Here is a 17,798-nt window from a genome sequence, read left to right on the forward strand (position 1 = left end):
CAATATTGAAAGTGCCATTCAATATGACCAACAAGCGTACAAATCGGCAACCCGTTACAATGTAAAGCAATGCATTTTGCGAACGGTCAGCAAACAAAACCAAACAGATCGCTCCAATTTCGATACTTGGTGTACGATTCGGCTATTGAAAACCCGTGATGTGGTCTACTCTCGTGCAGATAAGGGAAACGCCGTGGTGATCATGGACAGGGAGGATTATGACTCACGCGTCCATGATATGATTAGCTCCGGTCCGTACGAAGAATGCAAATTTAAGAATGGCAAGTCTAAAGATCCTCTCAATGCAATGATTGAGGAATCAAATTTTGCACGGCACAATGTAGCGCGTCTGATGGGAGAAGATAAGTTTGTAAGAAAGTTCAACGTCCCCAATCCGATGGTGGCATCGCTATATTGTCTACCGAAGATCCACAAAAATCCGGTTGGAATGAGACCCATTTCGTCAAATATCCGCATACCCACCGAGAAAATGGCAGCGTGGCTAGTAGATGAAATGAAGAACTACCCCGTAACGCATGGAAAAAGTGTTAAAAATTCGGTAGATTTGGTTGAGCAGCTAGAAGGGTTCAAGTTGAGACGAGGTGAGATTTTGGTATCGTTTGATGTTGCAGCACTATTCCCTAGCGTACCAATCGCCGACGCTTTAAGAAGCCTGCGTCAACATCTAGAACGCAGTCGAGCGCCACACAATCACATCCAGGCTTATCTGCTTGTGGCTGAGGTATGCATGAACCAGAATTTTTTCACTTTTAGAGGGAAATTTTACAAACAAACGTTTGGTCTAAGCATGGGCAGCAAACTTTCGCCTCTCCTGGCGAACATCTTCATGAGTGACTTTGAAGCCGATGCTGAAAAACACAAGTTTTTCCCACGTGTTTGGAGGCGCTATGTAGATGATGTTTTTGCACCAGTGAAAGAACGCTACTTAGAACAAACTGTAAGTCTACTTAACTCCCGGCACAGTTCAATAAAATTATCGGTAGAAAAAGAGGTGGATGGGAAATTGCCCTTTCTGGATCTAATGATAACCAGAAAGGAGGACGACACCCTGAAATTTGGTATTTATCGCAAACCGACGTCCACCGATCGCTACATTACTTCCGATTCCAACCACTTTGGAGCTCAAAAGCAAGCCGCTTTTCATTCCATGGCACACCGTGTTTACAATGTACCCATGGAGGATGACGAGTTTGCAGAGGAAAGAATTCGTATCTACAAAGCGGCTGAAGTGAATGGGTATGAAAAGGAGTTCGTGGACAAAATTCTCCGAAAACACAAACGAAAGAAGCACCGACAAAATATAACCACACTAGAACCAATGGGAGAGGAAGTAAAAAGAATCAGCCTGCCGTTCTATCCCAAAATTACGAATCCAATCAAATCCACACTCAAGCGACAAAGACTACAGGTAGTACACAAGAGCGACCACACTTTGCGTGACCTGTTGTGTTATTTGAAAGATAAAGTTCCGCCGGTCTGGAATTTATCAAATTCCATGCAAGGATTGTCCTTCAGTCTATATTGGACAAACGCGCCGCAAAGTAAAGGTCCGCCTAAAGGAACATAAACATGCTGTAGACAACAGAAAATCAAATGAATCAGCTGTGGCAGTACACACAATTACGTTAAACTATAACATTGACTGGAAAGGTGCAAAACTCATTAAATCCGTCAGAAAAACTACACATCTAAACGCCTGGGAATCATCATTCATCACCAATGCTGCTGAACCATTAATGAATGAAGATGAACCCCCCATTATATCCTGCCTTTTCAACCTGACAAATCTGAGAATCCAGTAGCTTCTCTTCTCTTCTTTTTGGACGTGTACGGAACAACGTATGAACATCCAAGTAATCAGTCGGACATTGTCCCGTAGATGGGCAGCATCACGCCCGAAACCAGTCGACAGTAAGGTAAATTTTAATTTATTTTAAAGTTGTAAGAACGATAAGTGTTGTGTCTTGTCTCGCGTCGCGTCTTGTGAATGTAATCTCTTACCACTGTTTACTTCACGATATGCTTCTGGTAAATATGAGCATTCGCCGTTATCGTTCACAACCAATTCCAAGGTATCACTTTGAAGCGGTTATGTTGAAAATAGTAATTCGGCTTTGCTCTTATTTAACTTCCAGAAATTGAACAAAGCGGGCTCTTCGAGTGGCCCATAACAAAAATCTTTCTACCTGTTGTTCTAAAATATCGACAACTAATCGAAATTCAATCCCAGTTATGTATTTCAGTTGAAGTTGATAGTCATGCGCAATAGTTTGACTTGTTGCATTCTCAGTTGATTCATCCACTTCTACGCACTCGGTAGGATTTTTAAGTGTTATAAAAGCGTTTGTAGGTAAAGAATTTAAATCGATCACACTGACGTTCCAGGGACAGATTCCACAAAATTTGTTTGCATTTAATGTGAAATGCCTTTTTCAAACAGTCTTTTGAATTTGTGAAATTGTCCAGAGCCATTTTCAGAAGCTTGGCAAAGTTAAATTTTGTGACTCTAGCAGAATCACTACCTGAGAACCTTGCACCAATGGTCTTGAATGAACCATAGAATTGTGGTTGAATAATTCTCGTGGAATTAGGGTAAAGGGAAATCAGTATTCTCTGATTTTGTGTGCAAAACTCAGCCAGCTCAATACCAATATGGCTTTTGTGTTTATCTACACAAATCATTTGCGACATACTCGACGAATTTAGTCATCAGTTAGCTTAGCTCCTGATCTTGAAATGTTTATAGTGAACTTATTTTCAATTGAAGGGTGCCTTTGCAAGAAACGGTGCGCCCAATTTTTACCTGAAATAATCATGATAAATTTATTTTGATTAACATTAAAGTTAATCAGTTGCAGTTTCAAATTGCAGTAGCTCACTAGGAAATGAAGTTGGAAAATTGCGAGTTTGTCTGAATTTATCGGCGTAGTCTTTGAAAACGTGTGTCAAATCGGTTTCAATCATGGAGAACCCAACTTTGGACATGTAAAGTGTCCACCGATCAAAGCGAGCTTCTTCATCTGGCCGGAATATCATTGAGGGTCAAGGCTTGTCGTTCTTCGGGGGAGTATTTAAGTGCCGTTGAACCGTAGTAAATGACACCTCATAACGCTTAGCCACTTTACAAACCTTCCCTGTCCTTCGGGCTTCAGAAACAGCATTTTTCACAGCATTGCTTCCGTTTTGGGTTTCGCTGTGTGTTCCTGCTTAAAAACATTATGTAGTACTTAGTAACTTGCTCCACTGATGAAATAATCGCATTGGAAGCAAGTCCATAATTGTGGGAAGCTAAATTTATCCAGTTACAATTATGGACCACTTTTATAATTGCTTATTTTCACCAAAAAAAGTGTTGTCAACTACAAAAATTTAGTTTAATTGTAATAAACATATCTTGATCGTGGTACAGGAGCCATTTCATGGGTTGAAATTGGTAATTATATCACTTTGTAAGCTTATGAACACGGAACGTACTGCTCAGGCTGCTTGAGAAAAACGATGTTATTTTGACAGGTTCTCAGCATCAACATTGCATGTTCATGAAAAAATACTTAATTCTGGGTTAAAAATTATGCTTGCTGATCCAAAAGTTAGAAAACTATTGATATGTTATCTTAAACATATTATTTGGTATAAAAACGTTTGTATCATCCAGTTATTTAACTTTGAAGACAGAAGTGATCCATAATTGTGGGGGAAGGGTACTTCATTCTAAAATTCCGAATTAAAATATATATATATATATAGGACAGGTGTTCCAATTATGGCTGTAAGCCCAATTAACAATTTTCACAATGTAAGCACTTTCTCATTTTATTTCATTTATACAGCTTTAAACTGTATTCAAATGCTATACGATATGAGGTAACCTTTACTTACTATACAAGCAAATGTGGCGAACTTAGTCAGCTACTCATGGCTATTGGGACGGTTGGAACAAACTCATGCACCGCCTTTGTGTATACTAATATACAGCTATCCCTCCATATATGCGCATAATACGGACCGCATATAACGAAACATATGGACAAAACATTTGCAACCTTGGTTTATTGGTTATTATGAAACTATTCAGAATTATTAAAAAGAGTTATGGTAGGTCAATTTTCCCTAAGGCTGAAAGTCTCGTTAATAAAGGAAAAAAAAAAAAAAGGTCAATTTTCAGAAAGACTTATGCAAACGTTTACAAAAAACTCATTATTCATACACAATATTTCATCAATTTAAAAAAAAAAAGTACAAAAGAAAATGGACAAAACAAGTGCAACATTGCATATTGTTCGCCAAATTTTGCTTGGCTTTTAATATTTTCACTCACTTCGCACTTATGTGAGCACATTACTACTTTCTAGCTGGTCCTCTCACCATTTTCGCTGCAACGCTGACATGATCTGCGTTACTGCTCTACTGACGGCGTTAAAGGTGCCCTCCTCTCGACACATTCCTTTGACGACATTCTCCGTGCTAAGGGCGAGCATCTCTTCTCGCACAGCATCAAATCTAGGACATTCGAAGACCACGTGCTCTGATGATTCTTCCACATTCCCACACTCTGGACAGAAGGGTGCCGTTGTGTGTCCTAACAACCGATGCAGGTACTTCCTGAAGCAGCCATGTGTCTGGTCATATATATGGTGTATATATGTATGTATGTATGTAAGTTCGTATGACTGTAACTCACTCAATTTTCGCAGAGATGGCTGGACCAATTTGAGTGGAACAAGTTCTAGAAGATGTGATTCAGATCCCCATGTATCGCTATTGATTTTTACCGATCGGAATTATGGTTCCGAAGATGTATGTATGTATGTATGTAAGGTAGCCACCATCCCTTCGAAGATCTTGTCTTGTATGCAGCTCCACTTAATAGCAAGATCAATTTGAGCTACCGATCTGTATTCACAATATCGCTGTATGAAGGGCCAAAAACGGTGGGGTGGACCCGTAAGCAGAGGCACTTACGCGAAATCCACGGGAATTTAAGAATCTCCTTCCAACGATACGATCCAACAAATCGAATAACGCAATTCGCAATACTTATTAAGCTTCCTACAGGATGGTTTGTTAAGAAGGGTGCGTCAATCTCCATGAAACTGTTGGAGTAGAATTCACACCATCACAATCGAATCGGTAGGATAAAGAAAATGATAGTGTTTATTCCCTCCTAGACTCCGGTTGTCATACCACTCCAATCGTCCAGTTCCAGGTCAAATGATACCCTGATGCTCCCTCCCAACCCAGTATTTATTTATATATATAGTAAACATATGTAATGGAGAAATGAAATATATCAGAACATTAAAATACGTAATAATGAAAATACATTTATATGGATAAAAAAAACTGGTATTCCGCAATGAAAATAATAATTATTTTACATACAATATGATGCAGCTCTATGTCTCCTCAGCTCCCAATAAGGAAGATGTAACCCTGAAATTTCCAGGTTATATTATGCAAATAAATATTTTTAGCTAGAATGATACTTGATATGTTTGTGTTGTGTTATGTTGTGGGAGAGCTTGGGATTAAACCCATGATGTTCTGCTCATTAAGCAAAACCGATCCCTCCAAGGTTATCGAGCATCTCAAAACCAAAACACTAGATGGCAAAACATGATTAAGCCCTCACCTGGTATGTAATGAACAACAGAAATACGCGATAATTCATATATTTTCAGCATATGATGCAATATCACAGCTGTTGATAAAAGGAACGGATCCCATCTTATTTAAGACCTGGATGACCTGAAATGTGTGTAACCGGGTTAATACTTATTTAAATGTAATGCAATATTGAAAATGCGTTATAATGCCATGTAACAAGATACAATAAACACAAGATTTTTACGAAACAGATAATGAACGATTCAGATTTCTTTTCAAGCTGGCACTATGCTTCCTTGGAGCCGCTCATAATAGCTAACATTAAGAATTAAGTATTATAAAATGTAATTTACAATAATATTAAATGATGTAAAGTCAATAATGAAAGATATGTAGTACTATAAACACTATACAAATAGGATAACCAATAGCTAGCTTAGCTTATATTGACTGCACTCCGTGATTGATCAGAATCAGTGAAATTGTACAATGAATCAACTGAATGGGGCTGGGAGTGACCGTCCATTCTCATTGTACAAGTTTCAGTGACTCTATATGTTGTAGATCAATAACGGCGCCGGCCACGTCCTTGCAATCAGGTGGGAGTAGGGAAGGAATATTAGAGTGACCTTTGTTGTTTGTGGGCCGTGTTTACCTCTGCACCCCAACAAAAGACACAGAAAAGGAGTTATGGTTCCGAAGATATGAACAAAAATATGAATTCCAGATTCCGCTGGGGAATTCGCAAAAGATTTTTTCCTTGATTTGTTTTCCGTCGATCTTGTTTTCCATGCTGAGCACCAATACTACCGATGCCAGGGAGGCAGCTCCCACACCTGGACCCTATCTATCGACCCATCAATTCATGAACCGGGGACCAACGACTTTACTTACCTTCCGTGATCAGAGATGTTATGTGTCAGAATATCCCGGCGGCACCTACTGGGATTGAGCCCAGGCCTGCTGGGGTGGGAGATAATCACGCTTACCACTGCACCACCGGCGCCGCTGTTGGCAAAAGATTGATATAAGATTACTATAAGATCAATGGTGGACATTTTCAGACCCAATGATCACAATGACCTCTTTCAGATGTACCGGGTACCCCCGGGAAGTGGACAGATTCTGAGATGCGCCGAAATGCATCTTGCGATACCTCAAATCACATGGAACTCAACATAATGATTAGTGCAAATATTCAAATTGATTTTCCATAAAACCTCATTGAAATTCTGAATTAATGCAACCGTGTTAAATATTGTTTACTTTTTTTATGGAATTTATTGATTTTATTTAGCTGCGAATCAAATTACTCGAAATTAGTTATAAGCACACCATCAAATTGTTACCGGAACCCTGGACTCGAACTCAAGTCAACTGCATTGGCAAACCTTGCCACAATCAACTTCGCTACGCCAACACTTTGAACTGCCGCAAACCAATCTACATGACCTTCTACAACAGGATCGCTGTGTAGAGGCTTTATAATGGTGCACATGAATCACTTTTCTCGACTAGTTAGTTCAGCTTTGTTGAAAGGAGCGGAGTAAAAGCTGTAAAACTGCACATGTCTAAAAATAAACATAGATGACTTTAAAAATGCTTCCAAGGTAGAAAATTCATTAATATTTGCATAGAAGTGACATTAGCGTTTATTGGCTGCTGTTATTCAGAGCCACTGACAAATTGAATAATGTTTGTGAAAAATTTGAGTACACGCTCTCCAAAACTATTTTGCTAGCTTCTGCTTACAGCTGTATCTGCACAATGCTGGAAAAGATGGCTTTTAAAGCTGAAAATGTTAGTTGAGCTATCTTTATGACATTTTTCTTGCCGATAATTATTATAACATGTTATAAATCTGTAGTCTGAATAAGGCATAAGTGGAAGTGGGGGTAAAATCAACATTGCTTTTAAGTGCTTATTCGATGACTTCTCCACCAAATGATCATTTTTACCCCAGTTTCCCCTGAATGAAAGTGGTTCATGAATATCAACGTATTTTATTATAATTAGATGAGTCTCCGAAGCTCCTTGCTCTGTCACTTCGTAAATATTAAACTGCACACATATCTTCTGAAATACATAATTTCATAACAAAAAGAATAAAAATCATATTAATCCAAATGCATAACCTTATTCTAACATGTGTCTAAATTCTCTCTATTACAGCTTTCTCTCATCAAACTCGCAACAGATACAAATGCCAAAGAATGGAAGCTGCACGATATTCGTCGATTTTGTCAACCATTCGAATCCCCATTTTGGGACTGCATGAACATTACGCTCACGTCTATTCAACGGGGTATCGCATGGCCAGGACGAACCTGCTGTTCACTAGGGATGTCTTTGAAGTGCCAGAACGCTTGCTCTACCTCAGCGAAACGAGATAACCTCCAGACAGGATGCCGACATAGTGACGAACAGCGTTTGTTCGATTGTGTCCAACGTCAAGAGGATGGAGATAGCTGTTGTGGGCACGCTAGAACATCGGAATGTCTACTAGCGTGTAAGGACATATTCAGGACGAATCAAACGCCCAACAAACATCAGAGGGAACTAGTCCAAAGAACATGCAGCAATAACAATACGGATGTTCTGCAGTGTATCAAAACATACACTGAAGTTACCGTCAATGGAAATTTGAAACATTGTGAGTAATACATTAGGATGGTTACAATGTTGCATCTTGTTCAATCACTTTTTTTAAATGTAGATCTTCCATGCTGTGACCACACTTCTGATAACCAATGCAAAAAATCATGCCGAGAAACTCTGTTGGATGGAAGTTTTACAGAAGAGGAAACTGTTGATGTTCTTCAGAATGCAGGTTGTGGTGTTCCGTTGCCTCATGATCCGTTGTGGAAATGTTTCTTTTCGTTTGGAGAAAAGAAAGTAACTCCAGTCAACTCGAACGAAATTTCCAGAATCAATCAGGTTGGGATGGATTCGGCCAAACTGCACTGTTGCCTAAAAGCAAACTCATCCCGATGTCGAAAGTTTTGCGTTGCAACGTATTCCAACGAGTGGACTACAAATTTGGCAGAGTTTGAGCATGACTGCTTGCTTTCAACAGAGGAGTATAGTATGAAGCAGTGTGTCGATGAAGGTAGGGGTATTAGCTTGAGTTAGTTTTATTTTAATTTATGCAGTCTTGTTATAGTTGACGAACCGTGTGAGTTGGGATGTGATGGACTTTCGTACTGCAGTAATTTCAATAATCGACCAACGGAGCTGTTTCGTAGCTGCAGAGCTCAATCGGATAACGCAGCCCTCAGTGATGTGGAACAGTGGAAGGAACAGCAGTACGTCAGGCTTCCTGGTATCAATTTACCGATTCGAAATATCAGCGAGTGTACGTTTGAAACATGGAAATCCGTTGCATGTCTGCTACAGATTAAGCCTTGTACAAGGAGCTACCACACAAATCGCATTTGCCGAGAAGATTGCTATGAAGTGTTAGGACGGTGCGTGGATTGGAATCGGATGACGATGAAGCACTCAGTAGCATCCTTGTGCCAGATGTTCTCTCCGGATGCCAATGACGAATCTGAGTGTGTATCGGTAAAAAGATACCGCGAACCAAGTGATTTTGCCGAGAAGAATTCAGATGTTGCTTTGCTTTCACCATGTAAAGGAAATCCATGTAATTCAAGTCAGGTGTGTATCGTCAATCGAGATGGAACCTACGGATACAAATGTGTCAATGGTTGTCCTCTTGGGGAAGCGTCATTTTATCTCGTACCCGAAGGAACGTTCGTTCGAATACCAGTGTCGACGATGACAAAAGGCTGCCTAAAGGTTTGTCGATGTGGAACTGGAGGACGGATAGAAAAGTGCCAACCACTTCCGTGCATCAGTTACGATTCATGCGCGCTGGCGGGGAAACGGTTTGATCATCTGTCATTTTTCTACGTGGAATGTAACATATGTAGCTGTTTTGCTGGTGAGATTACCTGTACTAAGAAGCAATGTCGTATGCCAGGAATTACGTTGAACAAATCGTTCACGAGTTTACCATGCAACTGCCCTCCGCATTATGTTCCAGTTTGTGCTCGAAACGGAAATACATATCCTTCGGCGTGTATAGCCAAATGTGCTGGCATTCAGGATGGTGATATTCAGTTTGGACCGTGCCGTGCGAGAGATCCTTGTGTTGAAGTAGAGTGTGGCCCATTGTCTGTTTGTATACCAGATAGAAACATTTGCTTGTCGACTATGCACAAGCCGTGTCCTCAGCATAGATGTGGTATGTATTGATATTGCGCATATTTCAGCAAAGTAGATTCGGTGCTTTAAATTTTCCTTCAGAATTTTAATCGTTCAGGTCAGTAAAATTAAAAATGGTTGAGGGATTATTTTCAGCGCAGCAGACCTTGGTGCAAAATGCGCAATAATAAGAGCAAACAAGAGTCTATCTCTAAGGATCAAACCGTCTGTAATTAATTTAAGGCTGCTGAGTGCTGAAACCCATCAGGAGTATCGACTCTTTTTTTGTTTTTAAAGACCATGAATTTCGTATACACTTATAGCGAATTTGTTTTTGATTTAGTTCCAACCTGGATCAGGTTTCAAGATTGGGTTTGCTTGTTGTCTGTCAAACATCAGTGTGAACTTTTGTTTTTGTAACCCGGCTCGGGTTGAGGTTCCCACTGACAATATGCTCGGATTAGCACGGGTTGGAACTGGTTAAATCCTGGATAATAAACAAATTCGCTATTAGATTTTTTGCTGAGTTCGGGGGTTCGAAGTGAAGTGACGTATACCAAAATGGTGCTGCACCGTAGATGGAGCTTGGGATTAGCTTTGCATCTCCAATGTACAAGCCCACTAATTTATAGGTCTTTTGGAGAGAGAAGGATGTTGTTGTTACTAACAACCTAATACACCTCTGCATCTCTGTTAGTAATGAATATGTATTCATTAAAATCTATTTTGATAGAATGACAAAATGTGAAGAATGGAGCCTGATCTAGCTTTCAACCTTCTGTTCAGTAAGCTTAAACGGTAATCACTAAGCTACCGAGCATCGTCGGAACCCGTAAGGAATATCTGGAACTTGTTCCAGATGTTCCGGAGTGGCCACATCAGTTTATACGGAGATCAGTCCTATTGTCAAATAACCCTGCCATTCCACCAAGCTTATTTTCTGACATACAAGGAATTTAGTCGAAAATCGGAAGAGGGTTCAGAGGGATTGGTCGGGTTATACAACCGTGTACCGTGTACCGTGACACTGATGCAAATTTGAACTAGATGAATTAACCCAGCGTATTATATTGCTCATCCAAGCATGCATGTATCAATCACATAACACCCATACACGCAAACACACTTTGCCGTGCGTGTTGCCTTGCTAGGCAGCCTAGTATCGATGCGAGGGGGGTGACACTATATACGATGCAGGAAAGATTTTGTGTTGCTGTGGTTAGCTGCGCCCATGCTCTCATAGGGGTCTCATAGCCTACACGCTTAGAAAAATTCATGTAAATTTAGGTGCTCTGAGACTGACATAAACGAGCGTCAATTTTGACATAAAATTGAGTCATAGCAGACGTGAAATTCAATTCAATCAAACGTAGTTTTCGTCGAGTATCGAACTTTTCAGTCTCGGAGCACTTAATTTTACATGACATGTGTGTTTACGTCTCATACTTTATGTCAAAGATGGATTCCGTCACGTGTAAAATTAGTTATTTCTACGTGTGTAGTTAGTAAAGACACGGTATTACCAACAATCAATACGAAACTAACGATTTTAAATTGGCTCACCACTTTAGTAGCCTATTGGTCCCAAGCAAACGATTGACGTACCCTATTCTAGTTACCTCTATGGTATTACCAACAATCAATACGAAACTAACGATTTTAAATTGGCTCACCACTTTAGTAGCCTATTGGTCCCAAGCAAACGATTAACGTACCCTATTCTAGTCGAAATTCTAGTACTATGACAGGTTTTTCCAATGTTTCGAGGGGTGAATCGATTAGCTTGGGACCGAAGAGAGTACCAGAGCTGAGCCAAAAAGTTGAGCACGTTATTTCGGAACCTTCTTGTCTTAGAGTTACCTCTATGGTTTTACTTCTATGCTAATACAATAGATGTAACTCTAGGACCAGAATGTCCCGAAAAAACGTGCTCAACCTTTTGGCTCAGCTCTGGTACTATCTTCGGTCCCAAGCTAATCGATGCACCCCTCGAAACATAGGAAAATCCACGAGGCCCCCATTTTATCTGTCAAATTTTCATAGTGAATCAAAATAAATATAGTGTAGTACTAGAATTTCGACAAGAATCACTTCACATTTCACAAATTCGGCACTGCCGTAACCCCAGTGGGTTTCGGAATATATCCGGAATGGTTCTGGATTTCGGATAAACCTCTTGCTATTTTAAAAACTTGCACTAATTGTCATCCATTGGAGGTAATCTTCTATATATCTTCTATATATATAAAAATGAATTTCTGTCTGTCTGTCTGTCTGTCTGACCCTTATAGACCCGGAAACTACTGAACCGATTGGCGTGAAAATTTGTATACAGGGGTTTTTGGGGCCGTGGAAGGTTCTTATGATGGTTCGAGACCCCTCCCCCTTCTGTAAGGGGGGGCTCCCATACAAATGAAACAGAAATTTCTGCATAACTCGAGAACTAATCAAGCAAATGGAACCAAATTAGGCATGTGGGGGCGAGTGTGGGGGTATAAGGAGATAATCATAGGGGGTAGCCTCTTATATAATAGGGGAGGGGGGGCTACGTACAATATAGCATGCTTTTTTTTTTTTAAATCGGCGCATAAACTCAAGCTAATATTGAATCCCGAGCAAGACCGGGCACACTCAGCTAGTTTCAAATAAAAAAGGATACACAGTTGAAGACAATATATAGTGTTATGTATGAGCCAAAATTATGAGATGGTTTCTTCGAAGCTACTGTATAAAAGCAGAGGCTTAAAATATACACTTACGGGATTTTTCACTCAGATAGATTTTCATTTCATTCAGTAGCCCTAAATTAACTTTAGACGCATGGTTCAATCCTGAGGATAGCTAAAAAGTATTGTTTTACTCTCTGTGTAACTAATCTAAAATTTCCTTAACTTTCCTTTCTAGTTAGCCTGGCATCTACCAACTGCTCAGTGATCACTTCGATTCGAGACACAAATCTGAACTTCTATCCCACCGTATGTGATCTCGTCAAGTCTGGCGGGCTTTTCGCATACCAGGAAAAGTATTTCAAATACTGCGAAACATCACGAAAGAGAACTCAGGTCTGCGGAGTCAATGGAATCACCTATCGAAGTGAGTGTGAAGCTTGGAGCGATTTTTCTGCCGTAGATTATAACGGACCTTGTCAGGAACTAGGAGTCATAAGTTCAACACTTGAAGCAAAGTGTTCATCGATCAAATGTCCCAAACGAAAGTCACATGAATGCAACGTAGTCATACCTCCTGGCGCCTGCTGTCCAGTGTGTGGAACTGCTCTACGCATAATATATTCTAGAAAACAGATCGATCGAGCATTGTACGCATTGAAAGGGAAGAATACGGAAAATCTCACTCTTAAAGCGATCCTCACTTCTCTTGAGCGTTTACTGCAGACTGTAGAGTGCAGAATCAGTGGTCAACTTACGTTTGAGAATGATATCTATGTTATTATTGAAAATGTTAGCAAGCATCCAAATTATTTGCAAGTTGAAATCTGTACACGTGAAGCGGAAAAACTAGTAACATTGATAAAAACTCAAAGCCATATGATAACAAGTGAGCTGAATCTAAGTGCCCTAACAGTCGCCAATCTGATTAAAGTAAATGCCGATAGTGGAACTCATAAAACAATCAGCAGCATAAGCTTGATCTTAATATTAGTCCAATCATTGATCTACGTTAACTTATCATTTAGATAATTGTTGAATTTTGAACCCGTGAATCCGTTAGTGTCAAATCTAATCATGGAGATTCATACCGCAATCAAGTCTGTGATAATTTTGAATTAATTCTAATGTACCAAAGTAAGGATAAATCCCTAGACATAGATGCAATAAATCTCTAGTCCGGAAATTATGTTACAAAAATTGAAAATCATTTATTCCATCTCATCCGAAAATAAAAGTACACTTTTACTTAATTCTAATTTAAACAGAAATCTCACTTCAAATTTACATACGTCGCATCGGTGGTAATGCCGCAGTTGTTACCCTTCACCGCCATCAAAGCATATCCATCGTTGCCCCAGTAGTTGGACCAGGAATTCTTGATTAGCCAGTAATCTTCTCCTTTCAGTTTTCCGTATCCAACTGCCACCACTGCATGATCCAATCCATCCAAATTGTTCTTGCATTCCGGTTCGTAGTATACTCCATTTGCGTAGTAGCTGAAGGACTTATGACCGGCATCGATAGCAATCGACAGTGGTCCATGCTTGAACAGAGCAACTTTCATGGCGTCAGCATCTCCAGAAGTAACATTGACCCAACCGTCGATAGCAGCGTACAACGTTTTATTCTCCAAGCGACAGTAGCCATCCTGTCCCAAGTATCCACCGTATTCCTCCTCCGATGGAATACCGCCGACCTCCATCATCCATTGATACGCACGGAAATCTTCTCCACCATCACATCCGTTATTGCCATAGCCCCAAGAGCAATCGATTAAGGCTTGTTGTGAGAAGCGCATCAATTTGTTGTATTTCAGGTAGTAGGCAGACTCGATATGTCCTGCTGTTCCAAACGACCAACAAGATCCACAAACAGACTGATCCTTAACTGGAGTCACGGCACCAGCTATGCGCCAATCAAGACTCTCTGGTAGATCATCCTTGTAGTCTTCCGGATTGTAGGGGAACGGTAAGCCTCCGTTGTAGACATTGGATGATTTGAATCCTCGAAGAGCCGACAGCTCTTCATCAGTACGATCGGCTAAATGGTTAACGGCGACGGTAAATCCCTTTCCAGCACGGTTGTGTGAGTGGATGAATCGAAGATTTTGACGGAAGATGTCTCGTCGACGATCATGTTCTTTATCATTGTAGTAGTTTTTGCCGTGTTTGTTCTTGAAACGGAAAAACTCGTTATCGAGATGCTCTTCCGAACGGGGGTGGATGAATTCCTGCATGGGATTGAACGTAGCATAATGGCCATTTCCTGGTCCGGGGAAACCAATGCATGGGTCAGCTATTGAAATGATAGAGTAAGTATTACAACCTGGTGTGAAATTATTACTCGGCGATCTTACTAGTCTTGACTTGGAATACTTCGGCTGGGATATCCTGATGTTCGTATGAATCGTAATCCAGATAGTAGTGATCATAATGTGAGCCAAGCAGAGTATTGTATCCCTTCATCTCATAACGAACTGGGATGGGCATACGAGAAGCTGGGTATTTGGGTGATTTGACGTATCGTACCCATAGACTGTACGAGTTGCGCTTTTGGCCGACATCTTCAACTAGCACGAATTTATCACAACTGTAGCCATCTCGTTGCTCAGTACCTATGTAGTTATGAAAAAAAAAATCCGTTAATGATGCGAGTTGCAGAATTAATGATTTGTTAAACAAACTCACCGGCAAGTTTAAAGTTCTTCGCGTCTGGCAGAATGCTCTGAACCGAGATAGGGTTATCGGAGGAGCCGTTGACCTGAAGGCATGTTTGTTTGTTCATCGCTTGCTGAGTGGTGACGGGAGCAACCTTTAGACTAGTACCATAACCGCCTTCCTTTGTTAGCTGGTATGTCTGAACCATGTCACCGTAGTAATCTATACGGGAACGACCGTTAGTTTCATCGTACCAGGCATAGAATGGTTCCGTAATTTCGGCATAGGGGATGTTCAGGATACCGCTGACCGCGTACGTTTTGGGCCATTTGGGAGGATTGGTAGCGAGAGCTTAAAGTTGGAATTGAGAATTAATTTTTATAAATAATAAAAGTATAGTGAATATTTTGAGTGGATCAAGATAATTTAGAATTCGAGTTCTTAAATCTTGGGAGCGATCATGATATTATTTATGAGATTTTTTTTCTTAAATAATCGTTAATTTGTCTCAGAAAAACGTTCCCAGGTCGGCATCTCGATTTATTTTCCTAATTCGTGGAGTCTTGGAATTTCCCCAAAAAATATCATGGAATATCACAGAAAATTCTAAACCACGAAATCATGATTGATTTTATATGGTTCGAATCTTAAAGACTTATCTAAGGCCAAGGTATTAGGGTTTTTTTTAATCGATAAAATTGCATACACGTTAGAGTGGGTCATCGTTATATGGAAAAACGCAAACTTTACCTCATCAATCTAGAACAACACTTTTTTGGTTCCATTTGGTGTTCCAAACAACTGTGCTAAATTTGGGGACGATTGGTTGTAACTCGGCTTTCCGCATTGCGTTTGAAATTTGTATGGAAATTAGTATGGGAAAACCAACTTTTTTGCATTTATTTGCAACAAAGTTGCTTGAAATTAGCTAAGCTATAACTTTGCCCGAGAATGTATACCTTAATTTATTCAAACAATAAAGTTAGATTTTTGATTTTAATGATAATGGGAACCACCCTAGAATTCATTGTCATGAAAATGAGGGCCTAACTCTAAGGAACAACTTTGTAGAAGAGACTTTTAGTCTAAAGTTTCAATTTCAGGCTTAAAAAATATCATTCCACCTAAATCTACATTCTGGACCACTGTACATTGTGAGTCAGATTCCAAACTGAAATAATTTCGGAGTTTATTATCTTACTGATTTGGTATGTTCAGATGAATTATTGAAAAACAATAACTCTATCTCATATGTGTAGTTGAATAGGGGGGGGGGGGAGGGTGGTAATAGTATACACCGCCCCCCTCACTCATATCCATAGTTTCAAACTGAAATAACTTCGGAGTTTCTAATCTTATCGATTTGGTATGTTCAGGTTGAAGTATTCAAAAACATTTGCTCAATATTATAAGCGTAGTTAGGGAGCGGGGGGGGGGGGGGAGTGTTACTATATGTTGTTTATTTATTTTCATCAACCGATTAAGACTAGGACAAATACATATACAAATTTGTTTTTCTTAAGAATATATAAAAAAAATTGTCTGCTATTCTATTTTTACTTCTTACGAGTTATGATTCCGTATGGAGTTAAAATATTGTTTTAGTTTATGCCGAGACATTGAAAAGCCAATGGTTACGCAGTTGATTGTAAGACGCCATCTTGTTGTAGTGTAAATATTTAATATCCACTTGTCCGTTCATTTGTTAGTGAGAAGATGTTGTTTGAATTATTAGCAGTTGGAAAATTTTAAATTTCTATATAAAGCTTTTATTTGAAATATTTAACTGCCATTAGGGCCACCCGGATATAGAAAACATAGAAGTAGTTGTACATCAAAAATCAAAAAAAAAATTAAAGGGTTGTGTCCTAGACACGACCGCAGTATGACGTAGAACCACACAAAATTGATGTTTTTCATGCATTTTTGACTATTATTCTTTATCTTAAAATTTTCAGGTATTTCAATGTTTCGGTTATGGTTGACTCAACACAATCTACACATTTTTCTTGACAAATATCCATGTGAAATTCCACATGATTTTCATTTGACCACACATAAACAGAATCCACTCAGAAGTACACATGAAATTTATACGCAAATGAATAGTATCCCAAGTAACATTGCAAGTTTTATAGAGGTTTTATAGCATTCTACAAGTCTAGATCATGGTCTACAGAACCCTCATAAAACCAGAATTGTTACTTGGGATGTGTGGTCACTCATGGTTTTTATATGTAAAGGGTTATACGGTCAAAATTTGGTCAATATCAACTTGACGTATTTCTTTCAATTTTGCATTTAAAAAACCTGAACACCCCTCATTTTGAAGGTGTGTGTGTGTAGAATGTTGCTCCTATTTTGATTTTGGAATTCACTCTTCAGTTGTCAAAATGCCGTCCAAGCAAGAAGAGCAGCGTATCAAAATTTTGCTCGCGCATCGCGAAAATCCGAGCTACTCGCACGCAAAGTTGGCAAAATCGCTAAAAGTTGCCAAATCAACCGTTACAAATGTAATTAAAGTGTTTGGGGAACGTTTGTCGACAGCCAGGAAGTCTGGATCGGGGGGAAATCGAAAACCGCAAGCCGCTGAGACGACAAAGAGAGTTGTCGGTAGTTTCAAGCGAAACCCTAA

At 39.6% G+C, this 17,798-nt stretch overlaps 2 protein-coding genes across 2 annotated transcripts; one reads left to right on the top strand and one right to left on the bottom strand.

Annotated features, from left to right (window-relative positions):
• The first annotated feature begins 7,810 nt into the window (after positions 1-7,810).
• LOC135717050 (reversion-inducing cysteine-rich protein with Kazal motifs-like) lies at positions 7,811-13,717 on the top strand. The gene is made up of 4 exons (XM_065239053.1): positions 7,811-8,281; positions 8,345-8,737; positions 8,792-9,877; positions 12,742-13,717. The coding sequence occupies exons 1-4, from the start codon at positions 7,903-7,905 to the stop codon at positions 13,533-13,535; spliced, it is 2,652 nt and encodes an 883-aa protein (XP_065095125.1). The 5' UTR covers positions 7,811-7,902; the 3' UTR covers positions 13,536-13,717.
• Positions 13,642-15,514, bottom strand: LOC135717049 (digestive cysteine proteinase 1-like; the record flags this gene model as incomplete). Its single annotated transcript, XM_065239052.1, has 3 exons — positions 13,642-14,801; positions 14,863-15,120; positions 15,194-15,514. Coding segments are annotated over 3 exons (1,604 nt in total), but the record flags the coding sequence as incomplete, so codon positions are not given.
• Between the last annotated feature and the right edge of the window lie 2,284 nt (positions 15,515-17,798).

This window comes from Ochlerotatus camptorhynchus, unplaced genomic scaffold, assembly GCF_037179485.1.
Source record: "Ochlerotatus camptorhynchus isolate MF236.1 unplaced genomic scaffold, CSIRO-AGI_Acam_v1.1 ptg001457l, whole genome shotgun sequence".
Classification (NCBI taxonomy): Eukaryota; Metazoa; Arthropoda; class Insecta; order Diptera; family Culicidae; genus Ochlerotatus; species Ochlerotatus camptorhynchus.